Source organism: Mytilus edulis, unplaced genomic scaffold (genome assembly GCF_963676685.1).
Source record: "Mytilus edulis unplaced genomic scaffold, xbMytEdul2.2 SCAFFOLD_1884, whole genome shotgun sequence".
Lineage (NCBI taxonomy): Eukaryota > Metazoa > Mollusca > Bivalvia > Mytilida > Mytilidae > Mytilus > Mytilus edulis.
This window is the reverse complement of record NW_027268462.1, coordinates 1-19237: the sequence shown is the minus strand read 5'-3', so window position 1 is coordinate 19237 and position 19237 is coordinate 1. Positions and strand designations below refer to the sequence as shown.

The window sequence follows — 19237 nt, the reverse complement described above, 5'->3', positions numbered from 1 at the left end:
ACGTGAGGGAATGCAGCCCTGAGTCAACGGTAAAAGTCTACAGATTGCTTGAAAGCAATCGTATCCCAAAAATGACCAAAATTGTACATAATTAGTGCGGAAAGTGGCGTTTAGCACCAATCAATCAATCAATCAATATAATTTACAAAACAGCTTTTGGGAATCTGAATATATTATATATTTACCTGTATTACATAAGATATCATCATAGGTAGTAGATTGATGGGGAACCTCAGTATATTATTTACCTGTATTACATACGATATCATCATGGGGAGTAGATTGATGGGAAACCTCAGTATATTATTTACCTGTATTACATACGATATCATCATGGGGAGTAGATTGATGGGAAACCTCAGTATATTAAACAAGGACAAGGACACAAAAGCTTTCTGTGCATCCAGGTAATTCTCATCTGATATTAGTACATAGGTGGCAAACGAGGCAAGTGTTACCTGAAATATAAGGTGCAAACTATCTATTATGCATACATGTATATCATTTTAAAACAGTAGTATTTAAACTTTGGGTAGCTAGCTGAACTTTTGGCTCTGATTAACCCTACATCTGTGTCCAAATAACCTTCTGGCGTCATACAATAACCACTTTTTGATTACGACATCCATTTTTAAAATTGTAGGTCAACGTCTTCAGGGAACTTGTGTTGGTTGAAGTTATGGTGGAAAAATTTGCATACAGTGCCCTAAGAAACTAGTTTAACCTTTTCTGCCACATACAAGAAGCCTGTAAATCTGTGGTTGTTGTTTGTTGCTGTGTTACATATTTGTTTTTCATTCATTATTTTGTACACTTTTCTTGTTTGACTTGTTTTACTTCTGTCAATGGCAGGCCTTTTATAGCTGACAATGTGATATGGGCTTTTCTCATTGTTGAAGGCAAATACAGTGACCAATAGCAGTTTATTTCTGTGTCATTTGGTCTCTTGTGGAAAGTTGTCTCATTGGCAATCATGCCACGTCATCTCCTTTTATTATGAGAGAGATACATTACTTAACTCAACCTGATTTCCAAAATTTCAATAAAAAATATACATATTTTCATGTCAGTACAGAATAATGCACCATTGAAGAAATTTAAATCAATAAGTGCTCATCAATCTTATGTAAAAATCTTACCAGAAAAGGAGCACAAGTGAAGGAGAAGGTACTAAATGCCTGGAGATAGCCATATCTCTTAAGAATATCCAGTTCTTTATTTCTGATGTCTAAAATTTTCTTCTGGAATGATTTTTCCCAAGCATACAGTTTCAATACCTACAAAGATACAAGGCAATAAGTTAGGCATCCCATTATTGTTTCATTATAACTACAGATAGTTAATGTGAACATAGACAGTCCCATTTTTTCTGATCTGAAATTCAAATTTTGTATTTATCAAATGATATTTTCTTATAGCAAAATACATACAAAAACCATGTTTTTAAAGTGCCTGTAGTTCAGTTATTGTTGTTGGTTTGTGTCTATCGTATATACATTAATTGTAAATTGTTTGTTATAAATTAGGTCATTTCATTTCTCCTTGAAATTGTTTCACATTTTTTATGTCAGGGCATTTTATGGATGACTATACCGTATAAGTTTTTCACATTGTTTAACGCCATGTGATGACCTATAATTGCTTATATCTACTTATTGAACTCTAGTAGATAGTTGTCTCATTGGCAATCATGTACCACATCTCTTTATTCTAAAATATGTTTAAAACATATCATATCTTTTTTTTTTTTTACCTAAAGAGAACCTCCTAATTTCTGTGATAAACTATCTCGTCCATACCTTAATACCACTGAGAACTTCATTCATTAGCTTCAGTCTAGCATCTTTGTATCTCATCAGAGCTGTCTGCATGTTACGTTGTTTCACAGAGATGGCACCATTTAATGGAATTAACAAAATCATAACTGCAAGTCCTGTTAACAGAAAAAATCTTAGCATCATTACTTCTTCACATATCATTACTTAATGTTATTTGTTTTCTTATAATGATTTATGTGTATTGATCTTTGCTGTTTATCATTTGTCATGTTGTTAATATGTTTTCGTTGCTATAGCATATATATGCTTTTTGCAATAAAGTATTCATTCATTCATTCAATTCATTAGAATAATATCTAATTGCCTGTTTAATTTTTACTTTTTATGAACTGAATATTTAAGCAAAACTGAACTTAAGCTACTAGTAACTGCAGTCAGCATCATAACATTGTCACATATGAGAATAACTAAATAAATTCTTTAAATTTTCTTTGTTCAAAGGGACATAACTCTAGGAAACTACATGAAGTAAAAGGAGAGGTTTGATTCGATAAAATTAGTTTCATACAATAATTAGATTCCATACATACCTGCCAAAACAGATGGTCCTAATTGTTGCCATAGTAACAATGTAGCCAATACAATCTGGAACGGTGCAGACCACAACATCCACAGATATCCAGACATATCCTGAAGTCTCTGACAATCCACGCCCATCAGGTTTACAATCTCACCTACAGTGGATGTCTTCCGGGCTTCATTGTTCATTGTAAGGGACTGTTTAAAAAGATAAAATCGTTAGATATAAAAAGATGTTGTATGAGTGCCAATGAGACATCTCTACATCCATGTCATAATTTGTAAAAGTAAACCATTATAGGTCAAAGTGAGTTCTTATACACAGAGCCTTGGCTCACACCAAAAAGCAAGCTATAAAGGGCCCCAAAAATAACTTTGTTACTAAGGAGTGAACTCTTTATTTTAATGTTATGGACTACAGTTATTACAGAATGATACAAGAAAAATGTCCTGTCGATTCATTTATATTAGTGGATACTAATTTTCGTAGATTGAGAAAAGAAGGATTGTTGGAGGGGTGTCATCCTAAAAGATAAATTCATCATTAATTCCAGGGTCCTGGTGAATGTAAATCCCAAAGTCCTGTGAAAATAACAGACCATCCTGAATTCCTGCAATAAAAAGGCCTGATCCTTATGTCTGTAAAAAGATGCTTCCATAAATCAGGAACATTTATACTTTCATAGAAACTGTTGTGGATTTTGTGGTTTCGACAAATTCTGAATACTGGCCTACAGGGGTTGTATTTCTGTGTTTGTTTTTTTTTTAATTTGTGGCTCTCCCTATACCAATGAAATTCATGAGTTTTGATACCACCCAATTTAAAATGAATCCATAGTACTGATTTTTTATACTTTAATACCCTATTCATTTTATGGATCAAGTCAAATGAATACCTTGATATTTCCTTATACATGGATAATGTGTTAACTTTAGATTAGACCTAAATTATACAGTTTTCCAGTGGGAATAGGAGAAGTTTTGGACCCTAAGAATTTTGACTGTACAGAGTGCAAAATACTCAGAGTAGATAAAATGGTACTTTGTATTGGGTTTTTTTCATGAATATTAGCATATTTTTTGTGGTTATTCATTTCTTACTTCTGTCAAAGTTTACATATATAGAAAATTTGTGTGATCAATTATATTCATGGTTTCTCTGTATCCACAAACAAACAAAAAAAGAAAAATTGATATCCACTTTAGAGTTAAAGATCAGTATAATAAAGTATAAACACTGTATTATTTAAATTTGGAGTAATTATTTAATATGGAATTTAACTAAATCATGGATTTCATGGATATTTACATGTCAGAACTTGTAACCATGGAAACAATAGACAACCAATTAAATATCATATCATGGAAAAAAATCCCATCCAGCACACAGACCTATTGGTAAATATAAATCCTTTGCACCACACATACCAAGTAAGGATTATTAATCATGTGCGGTGCACAGAGCATATGAAGATTATAAATCCTGTGCGGCGCACAGACCTGTTGAAAACTATAAATGCTGTGCGGCGCACAGACCTGTTGAAATTTATAAATCCTGTGTGGCGCACAGACCAAGTGAAGACTATAAATCCTGTGCGGCGCACAGACCTGTTTTAAAAAAAAATATAAATCCTGTGCGGCGCACAGACCAAGTGAAGACTATAAATCCTGTGCAACGCACATGATTTGTGAAGATCACAAATCCTGTGCGGTGCACAGACCAAGTGAAGATTATAAATCCTGTGCGGTGCACAGACCAATTGAAGACTATAAATCCTGTGCGGCGCACAGACCAGGTGAAAACTGTAAATCCTGTGTGGTGCACAGACCAGGTGAAAACTATAAATCATGTGTGTCGCACAGACCAAGTGAAGATATATAAATCCTGTGCGTCGCACAGATTAAGTGAAGACTATCAATCCTGTGCGGCGCACAGACCAGGTAAAGATTATAAACCCTGTGTGGCACAGACCAGACATAATAATAAATCCTGTGGGCCGCAGAGACAAGTTGAGGGAACAAACATGAAAAATCCAGTGTGCTACATACAACACAGACCAGGTGATGATAACAAATACTGTACGTTACATAAAATAGAAGACAATAATGTATCCTGTGAAATGCACTTAGTTGTAGTTTGAAATAAATATGAATTTTCATACTTAGGTTGTTGAATTGTCTATAATAGTATAATGCCGCCTTTTGACGCCTGTGTAGTGCCCCAATTCTAATGTCTTACTTAAGAAAAATCTGCATTAGACTTAATAAAATTTGTATCTAATATAAACAGAATATTCATGAGAATTTCTAACTGGAATTTCATTGATGAAATATTTGTTTTTCGCAATTCAATTTAAATACTCAAAACCTGATGTTGCTTTTCTTATTGAACAAATACTATGTGAATCAAGCATGTAAAAAGAAGAAAAAAAAATTCAATGGAGGGGTTAACATCAAGGAATATTTTGAAATTTGTGTAAAAGAGTGTAAAACTATTTGCATCATACAAACCTTTTTATAAACAGCAGCAATCATTGCAGATCGGGCCCTCATCCCTGTACTCATACCAATGTGAAAATTCTGATGGAAAAATGTTGACTGTAGAAATGACACAATAAAGAAAGCTCCAGCTAATGTATAACCATACCATTCTGGTTCTGTATTTTTACCACCTGCGTTTTTGTTTGTTGTGTAACTGATCAAAGCACTGAAATTTTCAATGGTATATCTATTAACATTCCTATTTTCCTAATGGTAAACTTTCTATATTCAAATATTTATATTTGCAATCCAGAGACAGCCATTTTTCTGATATTTCCTCATTCTTATTATTTCATGTAATCAGCAATCAATAGAAAATTTGATCATTTATCTATTTTTCTTATCACTAGTTTTGAATGATATATTGAGATCAAAACATCCACTTGTTATTAACCTGAAGAAACACCCACCCCTGTAATTATTGGACATTTATTGCTATTCAGAGTCATTGACTGAGCTTCACCATTTGGGCTTTTTTGAAGAGCAGATAAATATACAATAAAAATGCAAAAATTTTGGGGAGTTATTAAATGTTTGTACAGAACTAAATTTACAAATAATTTAATAGGAACTTTTCTTTTCCTGAAGTGGCATTTCGTGGGGCTGTTTGGGGTTGCCCAAGTTGTGAAAAATTAATCTCTCTTTGTACCCCAAAAATTTTACCAAATCTGTAAAAATATCTGAGCTTTAAAACTAGCCATCATACACATCCAAGTTTACAATATAGACAGAGGAATGGAGGAAAAGGCTACCATTGTTGCCAATGTGAAATAAATTATGCATCTTGACCCATTTCAATTTTAATATTGTAATGACATACAAAAAGAAAAATGTCATTTTGTACGTACCTTAAAAGTATAGGTGAGGTAAACTGCATCAAATCATACATGAATTTACAGAACCATGCTCTTAAAAAAGATGGTCCATATATTTTACACAGTACTTTAAATAGGGAGCCTTTATTTTCTTTCTTTGCTGGCTTTCCTGTTTTAAACGTAACAGATGGTTGTCTTGACAACAATGGTGTTTTCTCTGACGATCGATGTTCACGATTAATGGATCGTTCAGGCGAACTTTTTCTACAAATAATTAAAGGTTTCAAAATTAATCAAACTAAAAAAGATCAAAATTTACTGACAATAACATTTCATTCAACAGCATTCCATTAATCAAGATTCTTTCAGAAGAAAACAAGAATGTGTCCCCAGTACACGGATGCCCCACTCGCACTATCATTTTCTATGTTCAGTGGACCATGAAATTGGGGTCAGAACTCTAATTTGACATTAAAATTAGATAGATCATATCATAAGGAACATATATACTAAGTTTCAGGTTGATTGGACTTCAACTTCATCAAAAACTACCTCGACCAAAAACTTTAACCTGAAACTGGACAGACGAACGAACGAACGGATGGACAAATGAAGAGACGAATGGACGGATGAACGGACGGACGGACGCACAAACCAGAAAACATAATGCCCCTCTACTATCATAGGTGGGGTATAAAAATGCTGTTTTTTTTAATGGTTAAAGTTATGTCCATTTGTCTACCATATTTCATCTGTATTATTACTATATGTCAACATTTTAAAAAGCAGTCAAAATATAATTATTATTTTCAACTGGTTCTGACTGCTATACAAATGTTTTGTTAACTTGAGAGAATTAATCATTTTATTTCAATAACAAATCTTGTAAATGAGCAACTTTTCTTTCTCCTGGAACAATGTTTTAAAAAAAAATACATAACTTCAGCGTAAATGCTTTGTATTTTTCACAGGAACGCAAGACTCTACACTTACAAAGCTTACCATAATTGAACACCCTTATCTTGTTACTTTTGTGTATGTATTAAAGTTCTATTACTTTTTTATTGATATAATAAATGCATGATTTTGTTTTCAATTTTGTAAAAAAAAATTTGTAAGGGTTCCGCGGAACCCAGTGTCTCGCCTATTTTTGCTGTAAATTGCAGACTCAACAACAATGAGGGAAAAAATCAATAAAAATATTCCTCTTGTTACATGTACTATTTTATGATTGCAAGAAAATCTAAGTCCATTTAAAAGTAAATTACAGAAAAAACTGAGTAATCTTTTTACAAACTTTACTTCTGGATACAATATTATGATCATAAATAAGCTTCTGTCCAAGTTTGGTACAAACCCAGGATAGTTTAAGAAAGTTATTAAAATTTTTAAAACTTTAACCACAGAGTGAATGTAATGGTTCCCTGGAGAAAAACTAAGTCCATTTAAAAGTAAAATATGGAAAAAATGGATTTATTTATTTACAAAATTTACTTCTGGATACTATCTTATGATCATAAACAATCTTCTGTCCAAATTTGGTACAAACCCAGGATAGTTTAAGAAAGTTCTAAAAACTTCAACCACAGAGTGAATGTAATGTTTCTCCGCAGAAAAAACTAAGTCCATTTATAAGTAAAATATGGAAAAAATAGAATTTTATTTTTTCAAAATTTACTTCTGGATATTATCTTATGATCATAAACAAGCTTCTGTGCAAGTTTAGTACAAACCCAGGATAGTTTGAGAAAGTTATTAAAATTCTAAAAACTTTAACTACAGAGTGAATGTTTTGTTTCCTCGCAGAAAAAACTAAGTCCATTTATAGTAAAATACGGAAAAAATGGAATTTTATTTTTACAAAATTTACTTTTGGATACTACCTTATGATCATAAACAAGCTTCTGTCAAAGTTTGGTAGAAATCCAGTATAGTTTAAGAAAGTTATTAAAATTTCAAAAACTTTAACCACAGAGTGAATATTTGTTGACGCCGCCGACGACGACGGAATGTAGGATCGCTTAGTCTCGCTTTTTCGACTAAAGTCGAAGGCTCGACAAAAATGTACTTTAAAGGTGACAGAAGTGACAAACAAAAACGAAAGTTAAATTCTGAAAATTTAAAGTTGCAAACATAATTTGGTAGTGGGGTTATTAAAAGTCATAACATATCTAACAAAATTCTACTGCCCAACAAGTTAGATACCCAACTTCAGATTATAATTTTGTAAATTTTTGTGATTCTGGAAAAGGTTTTACCAGGATGTGAATATTAGCAGTGAGTGATAGGAATTAAAAATGTGTACGGTCATAGGTAATAATTATAATTATGTTTGAAGTGCACAGGAATGCCTGTTGATATTGCTTACTTATCTATCGAGAGTTCTTCTTCAATTCTACAAGATGATATTAATACTGATAATGATATTTTAACTCCTGTGTAAAAGCTTAAGTCTCAGAGTATATTATCAGAGTCATATTTGCATTCTTAATTTTTTTTATATATATATATTATATATTTATATGATCCAATCATCCTATTTTGACTCTTTAAATTCAAGAGTCTATCCTAAATTGAGGTAAATTGTATGGCCTTCCAAATACTGTTTCCATCCCTAACATCACTAAAGAGACATTTATTGTCGAAATCCAGATCTGGTATACAATTTTTTGGCCCTCATGTTTGTGGTATAACATCTTTGCCACAACTTTATTGTTTTCTGTTTAGTATCAAATTAATATTAAGATCCATTTTGTTACATCTTGTGATCAATTTATTTGGCAATCGCCAATGGCAGTCAGCAGGGTTAAAGAACATTAGTTGTTCGACCTGTTAGTCAAATGCGTTTTGTTAAAATATACTTTTCACTTTTTTGGTCTTTTGGAAAATGTTGTTTGTGCTGTATTTAGACCCTTCTACAATGAAATTTGTTTTACATGCACACGTATAAAAATTGTGTTTTTTATCCAACGCAATAATAGGTTTGAACATGGTTTTCAATTTAGACTTGTTTATATATATGGCGGGACGGCTACAGTGCAGGCAATTTGGTGTCACGATATCTCAGTAGCATGGGTTCGAATCCTGGCGAGGAAAGAACAAAAAATTTGTGAAAGCAAATTTACAGATCTAACATTGTTGGTTTGATGTTTAGACGAGTTGTATTGCTTAATTTTTTGAGGGATGTATAAGTACCTAACCACATTCTTCTAGTTATACTTAGTAAAAAAATATTATTACATTTTTACGGCCGTTTGTTCACGATGTTTAAATATTCAGACTCTGTTGTAACTACTTTACTCTCAATTTCAAATATTTAGATCGTTCAGTGCTGTCTATTTGGTAATTTTACAGACGTTATCATGCGTATACATGTTATATCATCATAATTGTCGTTCCCGATACAGTTTTAGAATTGTGCTAGTTCACATCGCACATTATTATTTGTATTTAAAGCATATATATGAGCTCTCTGTTGTAATAAACCATATAACCTATGTCATGTTAACATTTTTTTAGAATGGTGCAAGCGTCTTTACTGATGTTCGGTTTGACTTTTTTTATTGTATAAAATTCAAGATTTAGTAAAAGTTTAATCTAACGAGACTCAAAGATGATTCATTTCACATCAGAATCTGACTGACGAAGGATATCTGTTATCCGAAATATTTATAAATAATTACATTTATAGTTACCTTTTTTTGTATTTGGAGTTGTTGTGTACACTTTTTTAGGCGTTTATATAATTTATTTATTGTGTACATGTATCGTTACTCGTAACGATCCAGCGCCCTCGTGGGGAAAATCGTTGACTACTATACAGACGTTTTATATATATATATGTATATATATATTAAAGTAAAGAGATGAGTATTATTTTTTAACAAAATGTATGTTACATAATATGTTTCAGGAATTATTGTATGCACTAACTGATTGTCAAGAAAAAATAAATATAACATGATCTATTTGTATGCATTATACATTTATATATCAATGCATAATGTATGTGTTAATATGCAGTCAAATTGTAAAAGTGCTAATCCAGTTCTTGCATTTTACATGCTCTTACACTGGAGGAAATTACCCTAATAATAAACATTTTGGGGCTTTTTTTCCTTAGTATGATTTTCTTTGATGCTATTCAAAGGGAAATAATCCATACAATAATGGATTGTCTCCCTTATTTATATTATTCTCTCTCTCATGTGGATGTACTGACTATTCATTGTTCTATAACTTGATACCCTGATTTTTTTATCGTTATAAAAGAATCATTGAATTAATTGTATGAAATATTTAAAACCCAATAGGGTCCATGATTGGTTGAGAAAAGAATTTCTATTTCTTTTATTATACAACATAGATCTTAAAAATCATTTAATTGAATGATTTTTGGTGTTATATACGACTTTTAGCTCTTAGTTTATTTGCTACAGCCCATTTCTATTAATCGAGGAAGCATGATTACTCTGAGAGAACTGCAGAACAATATTTTAAGTGATTCCAGAAGCAAATAACTATACAAACTCTCTGATCTTTTCATGTTTTGCATATTCCTTTTTCCAAGCTTCATCAAAGGTTGGTATAACGACATCACTTTTGTCTCTTGGGTGAAGTTCTGAAATATCAGCTTCTTCTAATGGTTTCTTGTATCCTATTATAATCAGTCTGAAAAGACATTTATACAGGTAATCATCTTCTTAGCAAATATCTAAATATATTGTAGTACAAACCAAAATGTGCATCATAACACAGATTCTAATTTAATTAATTTTATGTATTTCATTCATTTCATTCATATCTATTATAGTTTCAATTTCATTAACCATTTTAAGCAATAATAAACTTTCAAGCTACCTAAGCTCACAAATTGATGAAAAATTATCCTGACGATGGATTGATCACAGACCTGAATATTTCAATTTAATTCGTTATGACACCAGTATGAAGTGAGACACAGGATAATAATTTTCAAAGTGTAGGTGTTTTTTTCATCTGAACTTAATTTGTTTTGTATCTTATTGATGCACAAACTTGTTTACTAACACACTTAAAATAATTAACACTAGGATAAACCAATTATCTAGAAAGTATTGGACCCTAATCAACATAGTAAAAATAGACATATCTCTAACTGTATAACTCACAGTATAAAAAATTCCTCATCCAAGCTACTTTTGATTCTATTAAAGATATTTTTCTTATGGTCAGCCTACCTAAATTATATTTCTTTGTCTATAGTTTCTCTCTGACGACAAATTGTATGGATACCTACCTAACTTTAAAAGTCTTTTAAAATAAATGCAACATGTACTCACCCGGTCATCCACCAAAATGTCAATCGAGATAAGAACGAAGACTCTACTTCCAAACATTGTTTCTGAAAAAGTGAATGGAAATTAAACCTAAATGATATGTTAGTTCTTTTAGTAATATTGCGTTAAAGTGAGCAGTAAATGATAAATGTTTCATGTTCATATGAAATAACAACCAATGTTTTAGCAAACCCATACACTCTAAGCATGAGTTATAGAAACAGTTGATGTGAAGCAAAGGTATCTGACAGCAACCCACAAATATAAAGAACCAATTTGACATCTTAATATAAAATTTTCTCATTGTTGAAGGCTGTACAGTGACCTCTGTTGTTAACTTCTATATTAGTTGGTCTCTGGTGGAGAGTTGTATCATTAGCAATCATACCACATCTTCTTATTTCTATATCTCATGGTCTATCTGATAAGGATTAGTTTATTTGAATAACATGTTCTTTAATTTGTAATAAACATATTTACACTTTTGGGGTTTAGACAAGTTTTGTCTCCAAAAGACTTTACAAATCTTATAAATTGTGATGTCAAAGTTTACGGGAGCTTGTCAGATTTTACATAAAGGCAGACATATTTGCATTTTAAATTTTAAGTTTAAATATGTCTATATAAATGGTCTACAATGTATCTGTCGTGCTGTGAGAAAGATTATATTCTTCATCAATGATTCCTCATTGTGCAGCACAGCTCTATGTTAGATATGATGTACCTACTGTATTTAATTCATAATATCCTCTTCTTGTTATCTTCTCAGCAAAACAATGGAGTACAAACTGGACCAATATCAGGAAGAAATACACGTAAAATATACTAAATCTAAAGAAATCCTTATGGTATACCTGAAAGATAAAAAGTTTATTAATGTTCACTTTCCATTAATATAAACCTTAGGCAAATATTTAATGGTGATTAAAAATCATAGTTTTTTCATAAATCTCATTTCACCATCACCAATATTCCAGATAATTCAGTTGAATAAAAGAACAACACTGTTAGCAAGGGGTTCATTTTGTGTTTTTCATTCATCTGGGAAAAAAATAGCTTAAAATATTGCAGCAAGTGATTTATGGATTCCACATTAATTCTTCAATGTATGTGTATCCATTTTTTGTTTTCAATTATAAAACTTTATTTTTTCAAAAAGCCTCTTTGAATCACCACTTACCCTTCCCCTATGCTTTATTTCAAAAGAACTCTATATCCCCATACATGTATACAATCAATGATATACTCTCTCTTCCTTGAAAGTCAAATTATCTAATAGTTGTATAATGGCAATTATGTTAGATTGAGGTAAAAAACTTGATGTTTCAAACAAAGCTTTATGAATTAGTGGCCTTGGGCTGTTTTGTTCTCTTTGGCTTTGTTGTTTTCTCTTTGACACATTCTCTGTTTTCATTCTCTTTTCTATTGCTTAACATTTGCCCTAGCATTTGCCTTGTGGTTTCAATGAAAAGTATTCTTTTTTATGTATTGCTGGGGTGGAAAACATCAACAATCAATAAGAACAAGCCGAGGTTCAAAGTAGACAAAGATAGTGAAGAAATTAAATGGATTCAAACGAATTTTCAACAAGACCAGTAGCCATTTTCACAAAAAAATTTAAGTGTAAAATTTATTGTAAGTCTAAAATATTCCTTAACAATTCAACTAAATATTTTTATCATAGGATTAATTTTACACTTAAGATTTTTTGTTAAAAGGGCTAAAGGTATGTCTACAGGGAAAGACAGACAAGATATATCATTGGATGAAATTCAGGTCACATGATCATGTATTACTTACATCTTGTTCAATCAATGTGTAGAATGGTATTATTGAAACTACTAACGTCAAAAACCAGAAAATAAATAGAACTCCTGATGTAACAAATCCTCTGATTCTCTCAAGGTATATTAATACTACTGTCAACAACTGAAATAGAATTAAAGCCAATGTTTTACATGTCATTACATTAGAAAACTTATAATCAAGAATTCAAACAAGAAAGAAATACTGGTTACTTAGAATTACATATATTCAAAAAAACATACAGTTATTATAATTTGAAAAATGCTGTTTTAATTCTGTTAGCATTGACTGCAAATAATGAAATATACTTTTTTGCCAGTTTTTAAAAGTTGCAATATTTATCTTTCTATGAGTGAGTTATTGCAATATTACAATTTCCACAATCTTATTTTAATTCAAGAATTATTTTTTTAATTCTCTATCTCTTTTACACACACATAGGATGGCTAATCTAATCATTGTGTATGTATACTAACAAATAAGGTACCTACTATACATACTAGATGCATGATCATTATCATTGAGACAGCAACCATTTATTGAATAAAAAGTTCTAATAATAAATTTTTAGTCTTCAATGACAGAAGAGAAGGGCAAACCCCGTTTTTTTGTCTTTTTACAGAATAAAGAAATAATTCACTTACAGTGTAGGACAATACACTGCCTAATCATATACTATAAGCGCTGTCAAATAGAAATCGACCTTATGCAAGTGCACGTATACATGTACATGTATTATACTTTTATTGATTTTGGGAAAAAGCAAAATTACAAAAATATTAAACTATGAGGAAAGTTCATAAAGGAACATCCCTAATCAAATGACAAAATCAAAAGCTGAAACACATCAAATGAATGGATAACAACCGTCATATTCCTGACTTGTTACATTCATATAAAAAATTAAAGATGAATTTTGGTCTGTTTAAGGTGGTACCTAACACTTTTTTTTTTAACTAAAATTAATTTGGCTCGTTTAATTTTCTTAAAATTTTGACAAAGTATTTACTTTGACCCTTTGACAAAAATATAAAAATTTCAAAAAATTTGAACCAACGGTTTAATCAGAAAAATTACACTGGTTATATAGCAGTTTGACAAACACTTATTTTGATCATTGAGAAGCTTTATATTCCCTTATGAACACAATGTCATTAAAATGTTCTGATGATTTTACAGAGTTATCTCCCTGTAATGTTAGGTACCATCTTAAAGGAAGTACACCACTAATTAATGGCCCCATTGCTTTCTATGTTAAATTCCTCAATTTCGAGTGGTCACAGCTCTTTTATCTTAAGTTCAAATAAAGTGACAATCATTGCATGTTAAAGCAACACCTTCTGGTGTCCTGTACTGAAAAAATCAACATACCTTACATGGCATATAAGAAAGAACTGGTTCCCGGAACTTCGGATGTACCAAAACAGGTACTTCCGATCTGACAAAAAGGCAAAATGTACCCTCCTTTTTAAATTTTATGTCATTTTTTTATTATTCAAATTTATCAGTCAAAAATTGTTCTGCAATGATCACCAGTCATGCAGCTTTCATTTGATACCAAAATTAATAAAATATTCTAAATATTTTGAAAGTTATGTCCATGCGTAGGAACTATTTTGTGTTAAATATGTACTACTTTCTGGTATGTGCTTTCTGGCCGGGCCTGAATTAGTGGTGTTACACCTATAACAGAACCAAACTTGCTATATTGACTTGAGCATTACTTTATTTTATTCTATGATCTATTTCAAGCAATAAAAAACATATAAAGCTTTAGTCCAAATACTAATTTATTAATTTTAAGCTCAAATTGGACTGGTAGTAACATATGGGTTATTCAAAGAAAACTGCATATGGATATTACCATTGGCCAATATACTTTTTTTATTCTCAATATCATTGTTTTATTTATTAATTTCTATTAGGAAAGCTATGTGCTTACTAGCAGTCATATTTTTATCAGAGGTTCTTCATTAAATAAAAATATATCAGTTTAAACTTAAGACATAAATGAGAAATTATCCCCCCTTTTTTCTTGAAACTGGAAAAGGGCTTTTTTTTTGTATATACCATAATTCTGTGGTAAAACATAGATTAATAAGAGCAATTTATATATCCCTCAGCTAGATAACTTGCTAAACTGGTTCAAAATTGCATGTACAGTGAGATTTTAGAATTCTTATATGAGTATGTACCATTTGCCATGATTGTAAAAGGCTACCATAAGAAAAACAAAAAAACTTGAAAAATCATAAGATTATTTTGACCAAGAGCTATTTTGTTCCATATACAAGTCATAAAATACTTGTTTTATTGATTTCAATCAGAAAAAATGCAAAAATAAGAACTTGGAGTCAAATCTTAACTGCATGCATGCTGTATGTCCATAAAAGGCTAACATACTTGAGTATGCCAATTTAAGAGCTTAAATTTCTCATAAGCAGGACGGTTGACCAAAAAAAGATGATTAAACATGATTACTAACATCAAATTGGACTTATTTTCATTGGAATAGGTACAACTTCTAAAAATTGGATTTCTGGTGATTCTCTGTAATAGGAAGTACACCACTAATTAATGGCCCCATTGCTTTCTATGTTAAATTCCTCAATTTCGAGTGGTCACAGCTCTTTTATCTTAAGTTCAAATAAAGTGACAATCATTGCATGTCAAAGCAACACCTTCTGTAGGCGAGTGTAATATTTGAAAAAGACGTCTAGTTAAGGACTTTAATGCACCCACCTAACACACGGCTAATTTTTTTTTAAATGAAAGAATAATGATTAAACTTTGATTTTTGCCCGGTCGTCACAAAATCGTACGGCGCAGTTTTTGTAAAATTGACGTTTATTTCAGAAATTAGTTGAAAATTATAAAATTACGACATGTTTTTCAAGCAAAGGAAATAAGTCGTATCTCTTCTTTTAGACAGAATAATTAAGTGAATTAGATTCTCAAAATAATGAAAAACAATATTTATAACTGTAACTCCGCATGCTTTTGTATTCCTTCTAAATATTTGACATTTTGTACCAAAATTTTCATAATCCCGACCTTTTCGGATCTACAATTAAATTTTTATTAAATGTTTTTGCTCTCTATCCGTTTTAGAACACACCAAAGTACTCGTCAGTTATCGTTTTTTCATTCAAGATCAAGACTTTATCTCAACATTTCTTAAAATCACGAATTTCTGTAATTTTATGATGTTGGGTAAAATCACTATAATTTCCGGAATCCCTTATCTATTTCGTTATCGTTTTTTACTGAATATATTAGTCGATTTCCGTGTACTTAATAGTGCTTTTAGGTACGATAAATTATATTTAAACGGCTCTATTTCTATCTTTAACTTCAGTGTAGCTTAAATAGATATAAAATCGTCCGAAATAAAGATCAAATCAAAGTAAAACAGAGTTTTTGAGCTCTGTAGAATTCACCCCTTTCTAAATAAGGAATCGTATCGGAAAACTGTAGAAATTATTCCGAGTCGTGTCAAATTTTCACAGTCCAGTTCACAATGAAACTCTTCCTTTGCTGAAAAGCAAAAAAAATATCCATTTATTGACACAGATGCATAGTCTGTTATGTATTTTCTACATAGAAACTATGTAGTTAAACACTTAAATGAAGATACAGTTGTATTGCCGCAGTGGGAAAACGAAAAGATAAAGTTTACAGAAGACTGGTCGATGAATATGGAAAAAATGAAAACATCCCATTTGAAAATACAAAATATCATAAGAGTTGCTATAAATATTTCAAAAGTAAGCACAACCTATCATCTTCTGTTTTGTCTGTACAAAGACTTTGTACTACATGTACCAATTCTACCGACCAGTCTCTTCTCATATATCAACGAGGGCAGTAGATCTACAACTCATTCTAATTTGTCTGTTTGTATATGTTGCAAATGTATAAAGCCTATAAGCAAGTTAAACAACTTCACAAGGTATCCTCTGAGGAGCAAACTCAAGCTGTTTTGAGTGTTACTACATATATCTCCTACAATGATCTGATTTACAAAATAACTCATAATTTTACTATTAAATCTTTATACTATCGAGCTTGCATCGCTAAATATTTGCTACAAAATTTGAAATCAGAAATTAAAGAGCTATTTAGTTCTGAACATAAAACAGCTTTTACTGACATTTCGACGATTAAAGATGACGTGCCTGTACACAAGGAAGTATTCTGGTTAACAACTTTAATTACTTGATCAGTGGACAGGGCTTAATTTCTGTCCGAGGATCGCCGCCGAGAAAACTACACAACATATGATCAGCTTCAACAAAAACTAAAAAACCATGGTCAATTTATAGTTATATGTATACAGCTTCAACAAGGCCAAGGTGCATCCAATATTGTATACAGTAGCTCTATAATTTTGTCTTATGCCGTAATGACGGAAAATTACCCGTTTAAAATGACTGTGATATACGGTCTGTCAAAATTAAAGATCTGAGCAGTGACTGCGAAACTGGTTGCAAGCACTTTATGCAGCTACTAGTATTTTACGGAAGCAGATATTGGGTAGAGTTGTAATCCAATCACCTTATCCATTATCTAAAAACATTTCACTGGATTATTCAATTGAAATTATGCCATCTGCTTTAAAAACATTTCTGTATTGTCTTAAGCTTTTAGATGATGACACATCTGCGGCAGTTAATAAAGCCTACGATATTCCTATTGACAAAGTTCTTAGATGTATGGCTTTAGTAGAATGTATATTATCTATAAATATTTTTTTTACTCTTTTTCATTTAGGTTTATCACTACAAATGCACCGTATTTATGGACACACCTTTGATAACTATCAACAAGTTTCACTGATCAGGAGATTAGTAACAATAAAAATGGGGCATCCATTCTACATGGCATTATTTTTCTTCTGGGGGTTAAAATTTTATCCAAGACAATGTCGACCTAACTACAGAAACAATAACAGATCTCCGTATGACTTTGGTTGGCTAAAAGGCAACATCGGTCCGGTATGATGTCATTCAACTTTCTTCAAGATTTGATCTGTTCACGCATTGGTATAGGTATAGGGGGAGGGTTGAGATTTTCAAAAACATATTTAACCCCGCCGCAATTTTGCGCCTGTCCCAAGTCAGGAGCCTCTGGCCTTTCTTAGTTTTGTAAAACTTTTATTTTAACTTCTTGAGTATATTTCGAAGCTTAGTATGACGTCCATTATCATTTCAAACTAGTACGTGTAGGGGCCAGCTGAAGAATGCCTCCAGATTAGGGTGTTTCTTGCTGCATTGACGACCCATTGGTGGTTTTTGGCCGTTGCCTGCTTTTTAACCGTTGGTGTCTCTTTGACAAATCCCTCATGTCCATTCCAAATTTTTAATTCAATCTGTATAGATCTTGTGTCCGCTTTGAGCAAAACCTCTGCTGTACTGATATATGCCCATGCCAAGGAAGTTGTCTTTGTAAGGATATGTTGACCGATATAAGAATGATGAGATTACAAGTTTAAATGAAGCTATAATATTCCGATATCGCAATATTCCGACACCTAAATGGTCCAACATCCATCGGTCCGACGTTTCGATCATTTAGGTTATACGCTAACGGGATTTTAACATCAGAAAGCCAAATAAAAGGTTCAATATTAGGATAGCCTTGTCCTCCGTTTGAAGCGGTGAAACATGATAAAAAAAAAAGTAATACTTAGTGCCAAAGTAGCCGAACGTCATCCCTAGCGTAATTTAAAAAGAGTACAAACTACTTTGTCAAGTGTTGTTTGATTAATTATATATCTCAGATACACGGCAGCCGACTGAAGTAAAATCAAACACAGTTTGACGTACAATGAGTGATCATATTTTCCTTGTGGTGTTTTATTATTAAAACTATCAATTTGTTGATATAAATATACTAGTAGCACTTTACTCATTTTAGTTATGTTTGTTAGTACTCTTATCATATCTGATTTAGTGATGTATGAGTTGTTAATGTCTGTGTCATTTTGGTCTTTTGTGGATAGTTGTCTCATTGGCAATCATACCACATCTTCTTTTTTATATATCAACATATTGCACTACAATAATAAAAGAAAATCTGCTCTATGGTTGTCTGATCTTGAAACGGTTGGTAGGCTTTCAAACTAACAGGAGACCATACGCTTCCTCAATTTTAATGAACAGCTCATCATGGGGACTTTTCTAAACAATTAAAAATACGTCGTGTTTTTTTTTTTTATTTTTTTTTATTTTTTTTTTATTTTTTTTTTTTATTTTTTTTTTTTTTTATTTTTTTTTTTTTTAATAATAAAAAAAAAAAAATACGTCATGTTATATTTTCCTCTTGCTTAAAATATTTTGTTTCGGATTATTTATATCAAATTTGCAGATATATGTTTGTAAATACGTGCAATCAAGTG

General features: G+C 31.4%; 2 protein-coding genes across 2 annotated transcripts; both read right to left on the bottom strand.

Annotated features, from left to right (window-relative positions):
• Nucleotides 1–311: 311 nt before the first annotated feature.
• Nucleotides 312–8918, bottom strand: LOC139507550 (multidrug resistance-associated protein 1-like; the record flags this gene model as incomplete). The annotated part of the gene is made up of 7 exons (XM_071295785.1): nucleotides 8839–8918; nucleotides 5747–5977; nucleotides 4869–5064; nucleotides 2369–2555; nucleotides 1800–1933; nucleotides 1140–1277; nucleotides 312–458 (listed from the first exon to the last, which is right to left on the bottom strand). Coding segments are annotated over exons 1-7 (1113 nt in total), but the record flags the coding sequence as incomplete, so codon positions are not given.
• Nucleotides 8919–10233: 1315 nt separating this feature from the next.
• On the bottom strand, nucleotides 10234–13011 carry LOC139507549 (ATP-binding cassette sub-family C member 3-like). Its single transcript, XM_071295784.1, has 4 exons — nucleotides 12832–13011; nucleotides 11760–11885; nucleotides 11035–11096; nucleotides 10234–10384 (listed from the first exon to the last, which is right to left on the bottom strand). Exons 1-4 carry the CDS (start codon nucleotides 12994–12996, stop codon nucleotides 10234–10236), a joined length of 504 nt encoding a protein of 167 aa, XP_071151885.1. The 5' UTR covers nucleotides 12997–13011.
• Nucleotides 13012–19237: the final 6226 nt, after the last annotated feature.

Excerpts from the sequence above, each read along its gene's own strand:
- LOC139507549 (XM_071295784.1), bottom strand. The coding sequence starts at position 12,996 with ATGACATGTAAAACATTGGCTTTAATTCTATTTCAGTTGTTGACAGTA. Across the intron at positions 11,886-12,831 it reads ACACATTGATTGAACAAGAT|GTATACCATAAGGATTTCTT; the intron begins GTAAGTAATACA and ends TTTATCTTTCAG. Across the intron at positions 10,385-11,034 it reads ACATTTTGGTGGATGACCGG|ACTGATTATAATAGGATACA; the intron begins GTGAGTACATGT and ends ATGTCTTTTCAG.